Source organism: Triturus cristatus, chromosome 4_1 (assembly GCF_964204655.1).
Source record: "Triturus cristatus chromosome 4_1, aTriCri1.1, whole genome shotgun sequence".
Classification (NCBI taxonomy): Eukaryota; Metazoa; Chordata; class Amphibia; order Caudata; family Salamandridae; genus Triturus; species Triturus cristatus.
The window spans coordinates 77,384,996-77,405,521 of record NC_140585.1 but is presented as its reverse complement, the minus strand read 5'-3'; the positions used below and the strand labels follow the sequence as shown (position 1 = coordinate 77,405,521).

Genomic DNA, 20,526 nt, shown 5'->3' with positions numbered 1-20,526 from the left:
GAAGCCTGGCAGTTAGCTGTGAGTTTTCTGACCTATTATAGCAGGAGACCTCAGGGTGGACCGGGAAAGTCAGTGATATGAAGGTAAACAAGATCTTCTGGAAATTAAGAAGAGTCAGCAACTTGAGGTTGCCATGTGCCGCTGGGGCCCAAGGAGGACCACAGCTCCAGTGATTAATGTCCCTGAGAAGGAACCTCTGGGCACTTGAGCATGGCCAGGTGCCACAGGTAAAGAAAACTTAGCAGGAGCCTTAGCTCCCCCTGGTGGGCCAGAGCCATTGGGACCAGCAGGAGTCTTGAAGACCTTGGAGTGAGCAGGGTTTAGGGTAACATGGAGTGAGCATAACCCTCAGGATCCTCAGGGTAAGCTAGAGGCTCAGGGACCTGAACTGAGCAATGCCCCTGAAGTATATGTTCACTCCCAATGCCCACTGCCAGGAGTGAGGGTGAGCAGGAGCTTCAGTCGTCTGGTGCCGACAGTACATCTCATGCCCTTAGTGTGAGCAAAACATGAAGGAAGCTATACAGATATATAAGTTATGCAAAATCTCATGGTAAACATGATCCTCAGGGAAATGAGGATGTCCTAGAGCTTCCAGATAAGAGTGAACAAGAGCTACAGGGTCTGATGGTGAACAGGGAAAGCTGGTGACCAGAGGGTGAGCTGGAATCCAAAGGCACCTGAGAGTGAGCAGGAGTTTTGGGGGACTGGAGAGTGGACATGAACTTCAGGGTCCTTTTTAACAAGTGGGAAGTTTAGAGACCAGCTGATGGTGAGCAAGAGTCTGAAGGCCTTATGATGAGCAGCACCAGTGGATTCCTTCGTGTGAACAGAATCCTACGGACAAGAGGGTCCGCATGAGCTTCTGGGGTCATGTTGGTCAGGGCCAAGCAAGGAGCCATAAGAATGATGAGGAGTTTTAGGACCTGATTGCCAGAAGAGGATTCAGAGATAGGAGTGTGACCAAGGGCTTGGAGGATCGCAGAGTGAGCAACTGATTCAGGGGGATATTTCTTGGAAGAAATGTGAGTGAGCTGCAGAGAAAGTATGGTGTTTACAACATTGAAGAACGCTAATGGTCCTAGAACATTTGAAAAATATTATTTATCACAAATGTCTCCCAAAATAAGCTCCCAATACTAACCAAGAAATGTTTCATGAAAGGTTGTGATCTGCAAAAAAAAGAAGAGGGCCACTTGTTTTTGGGTGCCCGGGCCAATTTTTGGTCCTCCTGAGTCACCCTTGGACATAGGCTACTTTCATTCCTAGGGAAACGTGTGATGTCAGCAGGAATGGTAGCTGCTACATGCACAGATGAACAGCACAGATAGCCTGAACACTCTCACTCACTCTCACAGATGAGGTGAAAAGGCTCTAATTTTCATACATTTTGCATCATAGCACTATGTTTTTCTTCAAAAGCACCTTTCATGATGTATTTCAGTGCCTTAAAGAAAGGTGTTTCAAGGTTCATAGTGTGCACCCGTTGTACCCATAGCTCCTGTGGAAGTCTTTAGTATTACACTAGAGGCCACGCAGCAGAGTCTGTAGTGCACAGTGCAGTGTTGTCTATTCTGAGCATGTTTGTTTAGTATAGGGCACTGCAGTATGGTTTACACATCGTAAACGAAATGCACGCTACAAATCAACCAGAGAACTCAATGCTAGCAGTTCAAGCATGTTGTTACTTCTTCCAGTAAGGGGGAGATGTGAATGCAGGAAGTGTTACCACAACAAGGAAGACAGCCAGAGGCTTGAAGGGCCGAAAAGCAACATCTCAGAAAAAACTTGGATGGCCTCAAAACAGATGCGAGAAAGACCTAGGCCCAGCTGGATTATTTTTGCACGTTTGTCATAAGCAAACAGCAAAGCTGACCTTTTTAAGAAATATATATATGAAAAGCTGCAAAGAGATATGTGGCAGCAGGAATGCTTCTGCCCATGACCAGGAGCAGGCAGCATCCCTCCCTTTCAACAAAGGCGGAAGAGCAGAAGGGACAGCGAAGTTGGTAACTTGTTGGTTGTATTGTAATTGCATTGGTATAGCGCTTACTACCCCTGAGGAGGAGGTGTAGCGCTATTTCGGCGAGTAGCACGCTACTACGGAACCCAAAAAGGATTAGTGGTAGAGTAGTATAGTGAAATATGAAATTAATGTGAGCGGTGGACATGTTAGTCTGTTATTTGGATTGAAAAGGATAGTGGAGGGATAGAAGAGGGACGAGTTTGAATTTATACAGCGCTTGCTACCCCTGAGGTGCTGAAGCGCTTTTCGGTGAGTAGCACGCTACTCCGGACGCCAAAAAGGATTAGCTATGTTGTTAAAATGTTAAAAGTCGACAATGTCAGTACCTCAAATATCAGATCTCTGCAATACTTTCATCATTCATCTTGGGCCCACCCATCCTTGTTCCTGGCCAGCCCTGAGCAAGAATCCCAGAGCCGGCCTGAGCGGACACGGCACTGAAACAATAAAGGGACTGCGGGTCCCACCGATTACCTTCAGGCTCGCCCCACAAACTGAAAGAGAGATGAGAGCTGTTGAATAGTGAACTTCAGTTGTGTGTGTTGTTTGTACAGTTGTGCAAACATCCCCAGGCCAGGCCGCTTGTTAATGATTGATTGCCTGCATGTTGTGTGAGGTAGATAAGTTGAAGGGCAGGAGAGGGCGTGGCTCTCTCCAGACGGTGATGGGAGCTGCTGCAGTGTTCCAGAGCTGGTCTTTCTTTACTCTTACCTGTGCGATAGATATGATTCACCATGTCAGCTGCTTTTTAAACATTCCTGCCAACTCTATGTTGACGCCTCGGCATAAGTGCGCTCTACAAATACCCTCTGTCAGTCAGTCAGTCTATGTAATCTGCGAAAAGTGTATGAATATCAGATGACAAAGAATGGGGTGTGACAACCTTCTGCTGAGAGCCTTACACCGCACTGGGCAATGCTAACAATGACTCTGATTAACAACACCTCGGGTGCCTGCTCTGTTTATTGGCTGCCCAGGTGATCCTCCACCTCGGAGCTACAAACTCCTTGAATAATTCTGGACTCACTATACCAACAATAAGGCCCCCCTCTTGGGCTTGACTCCGCCTTCTAAGAAACAACTCTTTCTGACTCTTTACTACTGTACAAGTGCATACACATTCACATTGTGCTCAATGAGTATTTTTTTTGCGACTTGTTTTTTGTACATTATTTACAACAAAAAGGCACTGTGCCTATTCATAAAAACTAAAAGGTCCATCAGGAAGGGACAGAGCATCTCTTCAGGCTGCCGCCGCTCCCCTTCCGGTCCTGGGGCTCTGCTGATGGCGCCGGCGACTTCCGCTGGAAGTGGAACGTCTTGCCACGCGTGTTCGGCTTCTTGCTGGCCTTCTTCTCCTCCAGCTCCCGCCTTTTGAGCTCCTGCTGACGCGCTGCCTCTCTTTTGTTCTGTTCTTTGAGCTCCTCCCTCTCGCGTTTGAGCTCCTCCTTGGTCTTCTGTGGGGCAACCTCTTCCACCACGATGGTGGGGATAGAAAAAGCAGAAGGCGGCAGCGCCTCGCTGTCATGCCACTGCACCTGCCTGAGCTGCTGGTCATCAAAGACCGCCTTGGCCCCGTAGAGACGCGCGCCTGGGTGGTATTTGAACCCAGGCCGCGACTTCTTCATCTTGGCCAACTGGGCAAGGCCGGTCCTCTGGATCTCCCGGTCGGACACTGCCAGGTTGTGAACCTGAGGAGAGAAAGAAAGGCGTGACAGACAAACAAAACAGCCTCTGGACAGACCCTAAGAAACATGGTGCGCATGCAGGTGTGTACACCTTCATGTTCATGTGTGGGTCTAAACTTCCAAGACCAGAAAACTGCTGTACAAATCTAGTACATTGGGTACCTGGGTCATATCTCCTCTTAATGAACAAACAGCCATGCAAGCCATAACTCACACCCCAAAGGAGATGCGGTTGACCTCGCCTTTAATGAAATAGATGCAACTACAAATGTTGTAAGTCATCTTACAGGTGAGATTCCATATCACATTACCCTTGACACTTTCACAGAGAGGACTATGAATGTAAGATAACACAGACATCATTTTGAATGTAGTATAAATACATGTTTTTGATTGAGTGTTGTTGTTTACTTACATTTCACTTTTTGAGGTTGTATTTTTGTGGAATAAAATATTGTGAAATCACAAGCATTACATTTGGTGTGTGAGCTACAGTTTGTACGGCTGTTGTGCATAAATGGACTGTGCTCCCAACCATGACTGCAAAATGTCAATATTTTTGGGTTTTAATTTGTATCCATAACTGCATGGTAGCTTTCTATTTTAGGTGAATTTCTGAGATTTTTATAAATATATTCAAACCGCCCCACCTCCCTCTATTCTACAAACATCAACAGCTCTGGATAGCATCCAAAACCATTCTACTATCCTTGGATCAACCACCGAAGTTTTAAGCCCTTGTGTCTCTGTGGATAACAGGGTACCTCTTGAACCCACTGTCATTCTGTGCAAAAACCGCTTTGAGGTCTTATCTGACTTGGGCAATGACTTTGTAGACTCTTGTGACATTGCTTCTAGCCTACCAATACCTGTCGTTTTAGACCTTCCCGGCGATGGAGTTCCTGCTCCTGGACCGCCTCCGCATATGGACAGCCATCAATGGGTGACAGCTGCAGACCCAGCGCCGGGCTTACTTATGGAAACCATTAATGCACTGAAACTCGAAATTAGTGACTTAAAAGTGCTAGTTAAGGAATTATTATTAGAAGTGAAAAGACCCCTTTTACAGCCTTCGCAACCATCAATTGTACCAACAAGCATTGCTCATTACCCCCACTCACCATGCACTTCTTCCCTTACCATTACTGACTCTAGTATAACTACGCCCATCCAACCACCAGTCCCACCTTACCAAGCCAGACTAAACTCTATACCATCTACCAGAGCTGGGCCTAGCTTATCCACCTCTAACAAAAGAATGCACCCAACGTTGCATGACAATGTTACAATTAATCAGTGTCATCTTTCTTTAAAATCTGCAGCCCCCAACTCACCCTGTAAATCCTCCGCAGTACAAAATCATAGGGCCAATTCCCAGCCCATTGTCCATATGGTGGGAGTCCCCAAGAGTAATAGGTATGAGTGTGAAGAATCCTTAAAGAACAAAGTTACGCATTGGATCCGCCACACTAGAGGTTGTCGATCTGTTATCAGAGATGACCTCCTGAGGGCTCGCAGACTAAGATCCAATAATTCTCCAACAGACACGATTGAATTGACTTTAGCTAACCACTATTTAGCTGAGGGCCTCATTGCACTAGAGTATAGATCTTCCTCCTCTGACTCTTCTTCCATTCAGTTTAAACATCCTTCTACATTGAGCCATGCCCCTGTGGGGTGGAAAAGCGGGTTGCCCTATCAAAGGCTCGAGGGAACATCCTCACTTGGACAAATTGACTGACTAACAACTGTGTCCCACACGTCCCCACCTCCTACTGAAGCAACTCAAGTTGCTCTTATCCCCAATCATAGATTGACCCCCCTAACATCATCCTCCACCATTCTCAATGGGGACAGGGTGGAAGGCGCACTAACAAGGGTTGTTCCAACTTTGATTTCATTGGATCCCGCCACTTCCCCCTCTTCAGTACCAAATACGACTCTTAAAATTATCTCGTGGAACATTGCGGGTCTGAAAGCTAAACTTTCACTCCCCGATTGGAATAGGTTTATAGCCACGTTCAATGTCTGTATATTTCAAGAGACCTGGAGTGTCATACCCTTATTTAAATCAGGCTTTTCATGCTATTGCGTCCCCGCGGTCACTATTGGCCGTGGACGCCCCTCGGGGGGACTCATAATATGGATTAATATAGCCCTTTCCTGTAGAGTTAGACATGTACAATGTCCGTCCCCAGACGTGTTGCATTTAACCCTGAATGGGTTGAAAGGGGGGCCAACTATTGAGCTTTTTAACATCTACATTAGGGGTACCCAAGGAGGATCCAAGTCCCCTACTGTTACTATCTTAGAAGAGGAATTTTCCTCTTGCCCTCCGAATTCATTTATTCTGGCTGCCGGAGACCTGAATTGTACTTTTGAACCCCTTGCCACCGAAGACATCCTGGATGTTGCAGAGGAAGACACTAGGTGGGGTATACCCTCCCTTTCTGTCCCCCCAGTAACGAGATGGTCACCAGTGGTAATTCAATTGAATGCTCTGGTTATGGAATATGGGCTGAGAGCTGCTAATGGTCGACTTCCTTCCGACCTCCATGCAGCTTCTACATTTAATAGAATCACTAGCCCATCAAGAATTGACTACATCCTAATTGACCGAAGACTCTGGCATTATGCAGTGGATATGGTTATTGTCCCTATCATCGACAGTGACCATAACCCCCTTTGCCTGACTCTAAAGAGTCCATGGACCCCTGATCAACCAACCTCTGATCATCGTCCGACATTGCTTACAAGAGATGTTATTCCATCCAATTGTAAAAGATATCTCAAATGGCCCAAAGTTGCAGTTGACACCCAAAAACTGTCCACTATTAAAGAAATACTGCTATTAAAAACGGCTGAACTTAGGCAAGCTTGTGAAGATGCTAACGAGAAATCAAGGGCCGTGTCTATCCATGCAGACACCATTGAGTCAATTGGGTCCCTTTTTATATCTCTTTCCTCTAACAACTCCCATAAACATAAAACACCCGGTTCATGGTTCAATTCTGAGTGCAGATCCAGCAGAAAAATGCTTGTATCTGCTATTAAAACTAAGGATTGCATCCTAATCAAGAATGCTAGGTCTACATATAGGAAGGCTGTAGATAACGCAAAGCGTACATGGGAAGAATCTCACTGGCTGGCCTTAAAAGATGCCAGCCTAGCAAGGGATGGGACCACATTTTGGAACCTTTTTAGATTCTCCCAAGGCCAAGAACCTGACACAATTCCTAACCATATCACCAACTACGAGTGGTTTACCCATTTTTCGACACTTTACTCGGATGACAGTGCACAAAGTACCGGTGCTTTTTCTGCTATTGTTTCCACAGACCTAACCCCGCCTGACAATGATCCCTTTACTGAAACAGAAGTCATGTCTGCTATCAATAGATTGGTCCCAGCTAAAGCTGCAGGCCCAGATGGCCTACCTGGAGACTTGTTCCGCTCCGACCCCAAATCTTGGGCTGTCTATTTTACCATCCTACTTAATGCCCTTCTTAAGGGACTACCTATCCCCGAGTCTTGGAGGGGGGCGGAGGTCATACCCATATTTAAGAAGGGCTCCAGGGAGGACCCTGCTAACTACCGGCCAATAAGCCTTATTGACGTTAGTCAGAAGGTGGTTGGCAGGGTCCTGCTGGAGCGAATTCTATTATGGGTCACTGACAATGACATCTTATCACACTACCAGGCTGGGTTCAGGCCATTCACGGGCACGATTGACCAGGTCTTTAGGCTCCTATTGTTATATTGGAAAACTGTTCAGATTGGTAAGGGCAATCTCCACCTAGCCTTTATCGATCTGAAGTCGGCCTTCGACCTGGTCCCCCGTGACCGTCTATGGTCTGTCCTTTATGATTTGGGTCTTCCGCCTTATATCCTCGACCTCCTGGTACGCCTTCATGAGGGGAATTTTGCCAGGGTGAGATGGGGTAGTCAAGCACAGCGTACTGATAAGATCCCAGTCAGCAAAGGAGTCCGCCAGGGCTGTGTACTAGCGCCCACTCTTTTTTCCCTTTTTGTGAACGGAGTGGTGAAATTTTTGCTAGAAGTCCCGGCGGACGCACCTGTTTTGGCGGGGGAAAAAGTCCCCACTCTTTTATTTGCCGACGATACCCTGCTATTGTCTAAAACACCAGCAGGGTTACAGAAGCTTTTAGACAGATTTTACCTGTTTTGCTCAATGAGAGGCTTGGTCATTAATACATCAAAAACTAAGCTCCTCTCTTTTAAATCTCGTAAATCATCTAGTGTATCTATTTTTTCTGATGGAGTCCCCCTAGAATATGTCAAATTATTCGACTACCTAGGTATTAGGATCTCCGACAATATGAGTTGGAAGCCCCACATCCATAAAATGCTGCTTAATCATAAGCGGGCTGCGGGGGTAATTGCTAAAGAACATCGATCCTCGAGGAGCAAACCAATTACTCCCGCATTAATGATCTATCAGGCCAAAGCATTAGGTTCGGCTATGTATGGAGCCGAACTGTGGGGGTTCGAAAACACAGATGAACTTACTTTGTCCGAGAATAAATTCCTAAGAGAACTAGTATCAATGCCCAGGGGTACTCCTTTGAAACCTTTTTTTAGTGACTTGGGTAGGCGTTCATTTAAAGACATCGCTAGGCTACGCCCCCTGTTATTTTGGGCTCGCTTATGGCGTACCCCGGAGTTGAAAAAATATACCGAGGGCCTGCGAGAAATAATGAATACATCTGGCTCCCAAAAAATAAGCTGGCTACGTAATATTAAAAAATCTCTTACCCAGCTTGGTCTTAACGACCTCTGGGAACACGGAGCCCCTGTGAGCAAGGTCGATCTCAAAAAAGCCTATTGGGCTTGGATTGACAATCGGGATCTTAGTAGCTCAAATCTTGGAAGACTAACTGAAGCTTATTATACCTTCAAGCAGACAGTTAACTTTGAGCCCTTCCTTGAGTTTATATCAAAACCTAGGGACAGAGCACTGTATTTTCAATTCAGACTTGAGACCCTCCCTACTCGCGAATTTACTAGCAAATGGAAGCCTCCCTATCAGACCCCTGCCACCTGCCCGATATGCCCCGAAAAAGTAGAAAGTACAGCGCACATTATGTTTGAATGCCCAGTGTATAGTAATCCAAGAAAACGATGGTTAGCCCCTGCCTGTCGTCTCCTGGGCATTCCGAACTATCGAGTTGCCTTACGTATTCTTCGTTCTGACCCAAGTTTGGTGTTAGTTTGTGCTGTGGCAAAATTCCTGGGCTGGTCCTGGATTATCAGAAACAAACTTAATAACTGCACTAGTTGATATAATGAATTGCTTTTTTTATATGTCTTTTTAAATTACAGTTTTAAATTTGTATTTTTAATATGTCTTTTTAAACCAGTCATTAAGCTATTATCAGGAATCTGCTGTAAAATGTGTTCCCTAATGAACTCCTATTTTTATCATGCTTTTCTTGTATATGCTTTTATGATAATTCTTATCGAAATAAAGCTTTTTGACTTGACTTGACTTGAATAAATATATGCTGTTGTGTTATAACTAAGGCTAACAATAACTTCACTTCAACTTTTATATTTTTCAGCAATTTTATTTGTAATCCTATACGACATCCAAGAGTTGTCTCTACCTGCGGAGGCTTTGACGCATCGCCTGGTCTCCAGTCAGGGACTATGCCTAAACCGCTGCGGGTGGTCAACCCCCGCAACCAAGGCCATGACCAGCAAGGCTTGGCCTCCAGATAGGCCTTACACGCATGTCGGCAGCAACCCTCCATGCGCCACAGGTTTGGCTAAAGGACCTGGCCTCCAGGTGCTACGCCATACCCTCCATAGTAGCCAACTACTGCTGCGCACAGCCTTCAGCCCTAAGCAGCAAGGTTGGCTCCCATGCCTGGCCTTTGGGCAGCCCCTGCACCAACTCGTTGCGGGCGGCCAACCACTGCTGCATATGGTCTTTGGTGGTGCACAGTGGGTTTGGCTGCTGAACCTTGCCTCGGCCCAGGCCCTCGGCCCAGGCCCTATACCCAACGCTCCATAGTTGGGAATGTGCTGTGGGGGTGTTAGCTTCATGGACCTGTTCTAAGGCTAAACCCTGCCCCTTTCCCTCCACCCACCACGTGTGGCCAGTGGGCAAACACACAAGTATGGCTCATAAAACCTTCTTTTTTTTCCGGTTGCATGAATCCTGTGCCCCAGGTTCATTTGTGGGACTCAGGGAGGGTTCAGGATCTGCATATCTGGAATATGATTTGTACATCCTGTAATTAACAAAATTCTTTTTAATTTTGATTTATTACCAGATTAGATCCATTGCCCCTCCAGTGCTTAGTTTGTAAAATAATAAGTGGCAGGGCCCTTGTCAGGAGGCATTTCTGCTTGCCCCACCTACTGCCCCTGCCAGCACTGCCAATGACAGTACCTACACAACTACTACCATCACACTCCAACAAATGTGACAATTCAGGGTATTCCAGTCCACCAAAGCTAAAAGAATGGCTTGGGCTGCAGGCAGTAATTTTTAATGTGTAGTGCTCATTCCTAAATTAGACAAGAACCTCCACCATGTGGTGCACTGTTGAAAGTGCCGGTGATGACAATTAAGTGCCAGTGCCGAGCACTGAATACCACCAGCTCAAATTAAGAACTGTCCCTACCACTTCACATGGGCCTGGGAACTAGATTATTCTTATTCTGCCCCCTTATGCCCTTTTCCTTTGATTTTTTCCAATTTAGTGCTCAGTGTACCATACTGGGTAATGGTCGTAGAAAAATAAGTTTGACCAGCCAATCAGAAGACAGTGGATTTGCAAATCCATCATTGATGATGGAAAGAAAAACTCCCTCATCAATTGATGTTCCTTTTTTAACTTGATTTGCAAATCCTCTATGAATTTGGGAATCCACAGAGAATCAGCAAATGAATGGTCCAGCAATCTTTAAAATGTAACGTATTAATACCCAGCCTGAGCATCTCTTTAAAAGCTACTTTCTCAAAGATTACTGAAATGATTTCTGCCAGGAAAAAAACAATCCTTGGGAAAAGTTCTACCTACATGTCAAATTTGGTGTAATTCTGTCCAGCTACTTGTTTCTGTATTAAACAGCAAAGCACTTCCAGCACTTTTCTGCCTTTTGGCTACGTTTGCACAATATGAATACCACACACATAATTACAGACAGAGAATCCAATGGGAATTAAAATGGGCAGTGGCACTTTTGGGACCCCTGCCCCTTCGGTTTGGGTGCTGCTTGATGGCTCTGCACTAAACATGTCACAAAGACCCATAGTGTGTATATAAGTTTTTTATAGACTAATCGAACGGCTCCAAAGATATTAAACAGATAAAAAATGCATTTCCTATATAACCTCTGACCTCACAATAACTACAATGGCACTATTACAGCCAGTGCCACAAAAACTCAAAGGAGGATCAGACATGTTTTGCACATAATGAAAATATTGGAATGTTTCACATATAAATTAAAGGGAGATATGGATATGCCATTGAGATAGCCAGACTCACTCAGTGCAGGTTGGAGTAGGAACTGAAATCTTTCTAGGGCTGTTGTGGGTTCCCAGTTCCACCCTGGGTATGAGTAATGACCTCTACGGTTAGAGAATAGAAACGCACACCAAAGGTCCAATGCTAATACTTTTTCAGCATGGGGCATAAATGGGATAATTGGAGAATTTACCGAAGGCCCCAGACTGGAGTTGTTGATACAGGCAGGAGTACAACTGCATGTCATGCTAGTATGACAGCCCTATATATGAACCCATATTCCTACCACTGCTGACTTCACAGTTTGTGATTGCAGGTTTGCCTGATACATTCAACCAATGGCTCAAACGTTGCATTTGATTTTCAGTTTGATTGAAATGTAATTTTGTTCAAAAGTAACTAAATATTTGCAGATTTGTAAAGTCAATTCACCCTCAATGTGTAGTGAAAGCTGCTTTTGTCAGGATGTATGCTGAAGAGCACACCTTGAGCAAGTCCTACAGCCAGCTCCAGCTCTGCACGTCGCTCCTGCCGCTCCGTTCTGCCAGCATTGCAGTCTATTTGCCGGATTTTTTCTTCTGCCTTATTTGTCCTTCTGCCTCTACCTTTTTTCTGCTCTGCCTTCTTATGCACTCTATCTTCCATGTTAGAGCCTCCTATTTTGACAACTACTCCCCTGCTGGTGCACTAAAGGCAAGCCCGTCTGCACATGGACCGCACCCAGCTCCAGGAGCTCTGGTTCTCCCATCACCCACAGCTATACTGCCCTGGACCTCCGAGCCCTCGATCCCAAGCTCATCAACAACTACTACCTCACATCGCCACGCATCACCAGGGTATCATACTCCTGCTAGCACTGCCACTTCACATGCAACACCAAAGCAAACAATAATGGCGGAAACACTTCAAACACGACTGGGTCCACCACGCCAACAGAGACCGCCATGACACAGCTCCAGTGCATCCTACTCAACTCACGATTGCTAGGCAAACACGCCATGAAGATCTGGGATACAATTTCCTCCCTCACCCCAGACGTCTTCTCCTCACATAGACTTGGCTGAACGCCTCATTTGCACCGGACATCGGCATCACCACCCCCGAAGGCTACAAGATAGCACACCGGGACCTAACCAACAAACACAGAGGTGGAATTGACATCATCCACAAGGACACTATCCACTTCACGATCTCCTCAGATGACCTGATAATGGAGCATCTCAACTTCTAAATCCACATAGACGGAAAAAATACCATCTTGCCTAGAGACCACCAGGACTATGCCCCAGCTTCTACAATGCCATCTCTGACCTCTTCACCCTTATGGCCATTGATTCCAAGTACTACATATTCCTATGTGATTTTAACTTCCACCGGGACGACCCCAGCAACACAAACACAATTGACCTCCTAGAAAGCATGAGCAACATCAGCCTCAAGAAACTTGCCATTAACCCTACCCACATTGCAGGACACACTCTCGATCCCATTCTCACGTCTAGCAACAGAGTTAAGTACAACCACGTCTCATAGCTCACCTGGATTTACCTCTACCACATCCACTTCACCATCTCATGACCTACCAACATGGGCACCATGCCCCCTAACCCCACATGCAGAAACTGGAAAAAGATATCAGAGACCAGTCGAAAAATGGTCTCAATTCCCACCACCCCGACAACATCCAACCCACATCCAACCGACACCAGGCTGCGGAGAACTTCTCCCTGTAGGTCACTGAATGCTGCAACACAATCACCCCGCCAAGCCACCCAAATCCAAAGGATCCACCAGAAGAGCCATCTGGCTCACTGCATATCTGAAATCCACCAAATGCAACTGCCAGCAACTAGAAAAGAGCTGACACACCAGAGAAGAGACAGGAGACCATATCACCTATAGTACCAACACCTTCTGAAAGAAACAAAGAAGAATGCCCTAGCAGACCACATAGAAGCAAGCACAAACCGCAGCAAGGAGCTCTTTGCCATTGTGAAGGAGTTCTCCAACCCTGCAGCCGCCAAGAACTAAATCACCCCCTCCCAAGAACTGTGTGACACCCTGCAGGACTTCTTCCACGAGAAGATCTCTGTCACCTACAAAAACTTCAAACCCCAACACCTATCCAACGACAGCATCGGCCTGCTCACACTCCCAAACACACCTGCTTATCCACCAGGACCCTCTTACAACTCAAGCCACAATCTCCATCATGAACTCCGTGCACTTGGGAGCACCCATGGACGCCTGTCGTTACCACAGCTTCAACTTTGGGAGTAAGTCGATAGGCGATGACCTAAAGAAAATTCTGAACACCTCCATCACCTCGCCCTCCTTCCCTGAGGACTGAAAACATGCGGAATTGACTGCCCTCATGAAGAAACAATCAGCTGACCCAGCAGAACCTAAGAACTACCGGCCCATCTCCATGCTCCCCTTTTCAGCAAAGGTTCTAGAGAAGACATTCAATCAGCAATTCACTGAACATCAGGAACACAGCAGCCTCCTGGACCTCGCTCAATCCAGATTCTTAGCCTACCACAGCACTGAGACAGACCTGATCGCAGCCACAGACGAAAACAGGGCCTGCCTGTACTGTGGTGAAGCAGCATCCCTCATCCTCCTGGCCCTGTCAGCTGCCTTCAATACTGTCTCTCACCACATCTTGATCAACAGACTCCATCACATCGGAATAAAGGGAGACTCCCTTAAATGAATCACCTCACACCTCACCGGACATACCCAGAGAATCCATCTCCCACCGTTCACCTCAAAACCCAAGAAGATCATCTGAGGCATCCCCCAAAGATTGTCCCTCAGCCCTACCCTCTTTACCAGGTACAGAACCCCCTTGGTCAATACCGTCAGATCGCACTGACCCAACATCATCTCCTATGCAGACGAAACCCCGCTCATCCTCTCGAGTTCCGAAGAACCCTCCACCACCAGAGCCAACTTTCAAAAATGTACGATGAGTGTCGCCGACTGGATGAAGGACAGCTGTCTCAAGCTCAACACAAACAAGACAGAAGTCCTAACCTGGGGGAACAACACCTCGCCATGGAACAACACATGGTGACCTGCTGAACTTGGCCCACTCACTACTGCTATAGACCACACCCGCAACCTCGGCATCATCCTGAACAGCATGCTATATATGAAGGCTCAGATAAATGCAGTCTTATCCACCTGCCTTCACATCATGGGTCTCAGTAAACACCAGAAGAGCCATCACACAGACCCTCGTAACCAGCAGGCTGGGTTAAGGGAACACATTCTGCATAGGGATAACCACACACCTCCTAAAGAGACTACAGACAATTAAAAATTAGTGGCGAGACTCATCCTCGACCACCCACATCACACCCCACCTGAAGAAGCTACCCTGGGGCCTGATCCAGAAGAGATGCCAGTTCAAGATGTTGATCCACGCATCCAAATCCATGCACAAGGAAGGACATGCACACATACATTAGCAAACGCATAACCTAGCGGCCAAAACTTGGAATGACGTGCCCCTGCACCTCAAGACTGCCTCATTGTTAAAGCAATTCAGGAAAGGACTCAAGACCTGGCAATTCAAATGAGCAGATCACCACCTAGCAGTTAGCAACTCCAGCACCTTCAGACCCTCAAGGGTGATTTGCTGTGCTTTATAAATCCTTGATTGATTGATTGAACGAGTCATCATGAAAGGCCAGGAAGACAGGAAAGGATGAATCACACCTGTCTAAACAATAGAAAACATGAAGAAAGTGACTCCTACAAACTTGGATCCCTGATACCAATTTGATTATAAAACGAGTCGATCAGGGTGGAGATTTACCACCCTCAGAAGAGAAGACTCTAGTAAATAAGCAACGTGTTTGTTTACTAATGAAGAGTTTGATACTCAAATTAATTTCAAACCACTGATTGAAGAAGCAGTTCAGGAGGGGCGGGTCGCCAAAAAAGGGCTTTTTTTGAGGAGTACACACCCATAGGCACCTCTAATGTACATCTTCACAGAGATGCATAAGAACCTATGGAAACCTCCTTAACCCCTTCGCTGCGGCGGAAATTCCGCCGCAGCGCTGGTGGTGCGGGGGGGCAGCGCGGTGGCCCGGTGCTCATGATGGAGCCACGCCGTCATGAGCCACGGTTGGGCTGTGCTCATGACGGAGTGGTTCCGTCATGACTCCGCCCACAGCGCTAATCGCCCGCACAGGCGGGGAATTAGCGCCGCGTGGGCGGCGCGGCCGCCAACGGCCGCAGCATGACGGAACCACTCCGTCATGAGCACACGGCAACCGTGGCTCATGACGGCGTGGCTCCGTCATGAGCACAGAAGGAGTTAAAGTCAGTTAAATCAATTTGCCATTGTTGAAGTAATGGACTTCCTTCTAATGCTATTTGTAAAGGACACAGCATCTATGGATAACTTTGGTGTGGTCCTTCCTTTTGACAAATGATGTGAGTAGTTGGTCACCCATGACAGCAAGGTATTGCACGCTCAGAAAAACAAAAATATGGAAGAGTGGAATGTTTTAATTAATCTCTGTATCTGTTAATTACTTGGGGACTACATTCCAGTCAATTTTCAATTTTTAGAGGACTCTGCCACACTGGACAGGAACCAACAATATGCAAATCAAACATGGTGCTACTCCGAAACTGTCCATTCCAAACTGCTAGCCCAGTTTGGCACATCTTTGGTCGGATCACTGACGAAATATCAAGAAGGAGAATATCGAAGTAAAAATATAGAATGCCAAAATATCGAAGCCCTGTCTCCAAACAGGTAAGTACAAAAATATAGAATCCAAAATATCGTTGTAAAAAATATAGTTAGTCAAAATATCGAATTTTTTAAATGTCTTAAATAATACATATAATGAACTGAAACATACTTAAAAATACTTAAATTACTTTAAAATTATTAAATAATTAATGTAAGTAAAAAAAATAAAAGAAAGATTATACATATATATTAACGTAATATTAATTAAAATATGCAATATTTTTTGTGTAGGATAGCGGGCGGGTAAAATTTACTATTCTCACTCCAGTGAGTGCAACAGTAGGGAAAGCATTGGATAGTGTAGGGGTAAAAATTACTATTCCCACTCCAGAGAGTGCAACAGTAGGGAAAGCATTGGATAGAGTAGGGCTAAAAATTACTATTCCCACTCCAGAGAGTGCAACAGTAGGGAAAGCGTTGGATAGCGTAGGGGTAAAAATTACTATTCCCACTCCAGAGAGTGCAACAGTAGGGAAAGCGTTGGATAGCGTAGGGGTAAAAGTTACTATTCCCAATCCAGAGAGTGCAACAGTAGGGAAAGCGTTGGATAGCGGGATGGGGAAAATTTACTATTCCCACTCCAGTGAGTGCAACAGTAGGGAAAACGTCAGATGGCGTAGGGGTAAAAATTACTATTCCCACTCCAAAGAGTGCAACAGTAGGGAAAGCGTTGGATAGCGGGAGGGTAAAATTTACTATTCCCACTCCAGTGAGTGCAACTGTAGGATAAGCGTTGGATACCGTAGGGGTAAAAATTATTATTCCCACTCCAGTGAGTGCAATAGTAGGGAAAGCGTTGGATAGCGTAGGGGTAAAAATTACTATTCCCACTCCAGTGAGTGCAATAGTAGGGAAAATAATAATTTAATATTTTATTAAAAATAAATAAATTATTAATACCGAAAAAAAGTATTACAATTAATTACCAATCACACAATATTTAATAATTAATTAATTATAAATACCAATATTGTTTTTATTAATGTCCTATTCATAATTAATTAATTTTCAATACCAAAAATAAATAAATACAATTAATACCAATTAATAATTAATTAAGATTAAATTAATTAGCAATATACACAAATTATTTCAATATTTAATTATTTACAATTAAATGAATTCCCACCATATTCACCTATAAACCCACAACCCACTACAAACAATAAATTAATACAATTAACATAATTATCAATTAAACAATTAATACAAATTAATCACCAATTAATACAAATTATTTACCAATTAATAATTAATCAACATCCAATTAATTTTCAATACCAATTAATAATTACCTAATAACAGTTAAATTACTTCCCACCCTATTCCCCTATAAACCGACAACCAGCTACAGAAGTAAAACGCAAAATTAAATTAAAAATAATTAATAATTCCTAAAAATTATTATTTAAAGTACTATAATTAAATTACTTCCCACCCTAATCCCCTATAAACCCACAATCCGCTACGGAATTAAATTACACAAAAATTAAATAACATAAAATTAATTACTTTAAAAATATTCAAACATACATTCCAAAATTAATACATACTTTTAACACATATACTAACAATTAAAACGCTATAAACAAAATCGATATTTTTAACAACTATATTATGACTGTCGATATTACTTACTTATATATTATTTAAATCAATATTTCCTACCTGATTTTCGATATTCTTCACCACTATATTTTGGCAATTCGATATTCTGTCCATTCTATATTAAAAACTCGATATTCTGTCCTGGCGATATTTTTTATTCGATATTATGTCTGTTTACTCTTTGGTCACATCCTTTAATGGCATTCCAATAGACAAGCTAAACACCACTGGAATGGAATGAGTCTCTGAGTAATACCTAATAGCTAAGATGAATTCGAGCAGCCCACGCATCACCTTTTGTGCTGTTTAAAGTACTGAACACAAACACCAAATTTGACATGTAGGTAGATCTCTCCTCAAACTTCAGTGCAGCACACATGCAAAGTCGGAAAAGGGAGAAATGAAAGCATTTCTCCTTCCTTGCGCCTAGTTGAAAAGGGCGCAGTTTTCTCACGCTAAACCCTATCTACTGTTTATAGTAAATTGGGTTTAGCATGAGAAACCTTGGGTGGTTGTATGGGAACGCCCATGCACAACCCTTGGCACGCCCCCTAGCACAAAGTAACATGAAGCAGTGCTGCTTCGCATTACTTTTACGTCATTACCAGCGCTAAACAAGTTTAGGGCTGGAAAGTTAATTAGGAAAAAAGATTTTACGCCATTTTGCATAACTTTTGTGATGCAAACAAGGTGCAAAATCTTAGTAAATCCCCCCCATAGACTCTGCAGCAGGCACACATCCCACTCATCTACCAGGCAATATTCACGACACACTAAAGAGGTTTACCCACATCTCTGAGAAACAGTATTGCCTACCTCTGTCATGAAGAAATCCTCTTGCAGCAGCTGAGAGGGGATACTTCTCATCATCTCCAGGGTTTCAAGGACTCCACCACATTGCTTCAACTTCTCCGAGGACCCAAGTGCCAACCGGACCAGAACCAGACCAACCCTGAACAGAACCTTCACACCTATTGAGAAATAGAGGAACAGCAATGGAACTGTAATTAACCCAGAGAGTAGAAACGTGGGAGGTGTGGAATTAAGATCAGAGCAGCAGCTTCTGCAGAGAGAGAGAGAGCAAGAAAGAGAGAGAGAGAGAGAAAGAGAGAGAGAGAGAGTTTGAGAGAGGGAGAAAGGAGAGAGATAGAGAGAGACAGAGAGAGGGGTCAGACAGGGTATGAACCAAGCAATCAGAAACTGAGGGAATAGATGGGAGATGCACCAGAGAGAGAAGAGCGGGAGTTTGTGCAGCGAGAAAAGCATCAGACAGAGTGTGAACCAAGAAATCAGAAACTGATGGGAATAGACAGTAGAGGCACTAGAGAGACAGGAAGAGCAGAAACCACTGCAGAGAGAGACGTTTCAGACAGGGTAGGAACCGAGCAATCAGATATTGATTGGAAGAGACTGGAGAAGCAGTAGAGAGGGAGGAAGATGTGGAACCATCTGCAGAGAGAGAGGAATCAGACACGGTATGAACTGAGCAATCAGAAACTGGGGGAAGATACAGGAGAAGCTCTAGAGAAACATGAAGAGTAGGAATGTCAGCAAAGAGAGAAGGATCAGATATGGTACTAAACCAAGCAATTAGAAACTGATGTTAGTTGACAGTAGGTGAGGGACTAGAGAGACAGGAGCAGCAGGTACCACTCCAGAGAGAGAGAGAGAGAGAGAGAGAGAGAGAGAGAGAGAGAGAGAGAGAGAGAGAGAGAGAGAAAGAAGCATAAATAGCTGGTCCTGGGAGATGAGGCTAACAAAAGGTCTAGAAGAAGGCAGTATTGAAAATTTAACACTATCAAGCGAACACTCACTTGAGAAACTACGTGCACTATAATTGTGTGTTCTGCAAATCTAGTGAAATTTCGACAAGCTAAACCATATACATCCAAAATAGTTCAAAATAATGCTTCAAACAAAGGATAAATTGTGTTCAACAATATTTTCTTGTTGTATGATTTGAATAAATACATAAGACAACGCAAATACATCAAATTGAATACATCGAATTGCTTGATTCTATTTAGCCTATACACAGATCCATTCATTTTAAGTACATTGGCCAAAATAATAAGATAACATTGCTTTTGATTCTCAAATAGCTATGGTTAGCCCAATGCATTTCGGGATGCTAAGTCCCTTCCTCAGGGGCCACTGCAATAGAAAAAAATATATATTTACAAATGAATGCTACATCCAGTGCTTCAAATTCATGACATTCATTGATTCTTTTGTAAGTCGCTATCAGAAACGGGAGACAACCCCAAACAGTTTGTGAAAACAGAACTGTGTGTTTAGTTGATAGAAGAGTTGCCATCACCAGATAAAATATAATGAGTCATGCTTTATGCATTCAGAGATAACTATGTTATAGTTGATAACAGATAAAAGAAAAAAGAAGGAAATTCAAGAACACGAGAGAAAAAGACAACAAGCAATGGAGAACGGAACACCTACTTGGCATACTACTGTGGTGATCAGAACTGTGCTTATGGCTTAGAAACTGAACGGAGACACATGTACTGCGATAAAAATAAATAAATAGGTAAAACGTGAGTGGGAAAACATACGAACTGCTATCTGCAAAGTCTAAGCAATCCGGACCCCGAATTAGAGTGCCAAGTTAAATTACGTGGTAGAGTTCACAACAAAGCGACAACCTGAAGAGGTGAAAAAGGAAAGCGCCAATGAGTAAAAACTAAAATTTACATGAAGGCAAAAACCGACACCCAATAAGTAGCACCCCGTGTTCTAAACGCTGATTACCTGCTGTTACTAGAATTACAGCGTCACATCTGAAAAACGATCCGGTAGAACAATGAGACAAAGTCTACACCTAATACCGTGTACGTCTATACAAAAACGTGTATCACAACTCACCAAGGTTAAAAAGTACATCCTTCCCCAAAACGATTGCCAAGA

General features: G+C 44.2%; 1 protein-coding gene and 1 long non-coding RNA gene across 3 annotated transcripts in view; both read right to left on the bottom strand.

Annotated features, from left to right (window-relative positions):
• Nucleotides 1-6: 6 nt before the first annotated feature.
• The window catches only part of TBC1D10C (TBC1 domain family member 10C), a 349,369-nt gene continuing 328,849 nt past the window's right edge, over nucleotides 7-20,526 (bottom strand). For both annotated transcript variants that reach the window (XM_085651636.1, XM_085651637.1), the window contains exons 9-10: nucleotides 18,421-18,575; nucleotides 7-3,717 (exon numbers count right to left, since the gene is read on the bottom strand). In XM_085651636.1, the coding sequence (XP_085507762.1) occupies nucleotides 3,247-3,717; nucleotides 18,421-18,575 (626 nt within the window). In that variant the 3' untranslated portion in view covers nucleotides 7-3,246. The remainder of the gene's footprint in view (nucleotides 3,718-18,420; nucleotides 18,576-20,526) is intronic.
• Nucleotides 20,170-20,504, bottom strand: LOC146839570 (uncharacterized). The gene is made up of 3 exons (XR_014981108.1): nucleotides 20,485-20,504; nucleotides 20,371-20,399; nucleotides 20,170-20,264 (listed from the first exon to the last, which is right to left on the bottom strand). It is a non-coding gene; the product is annotated as an uncharacterized LOC146839570 (long non-coding RNA).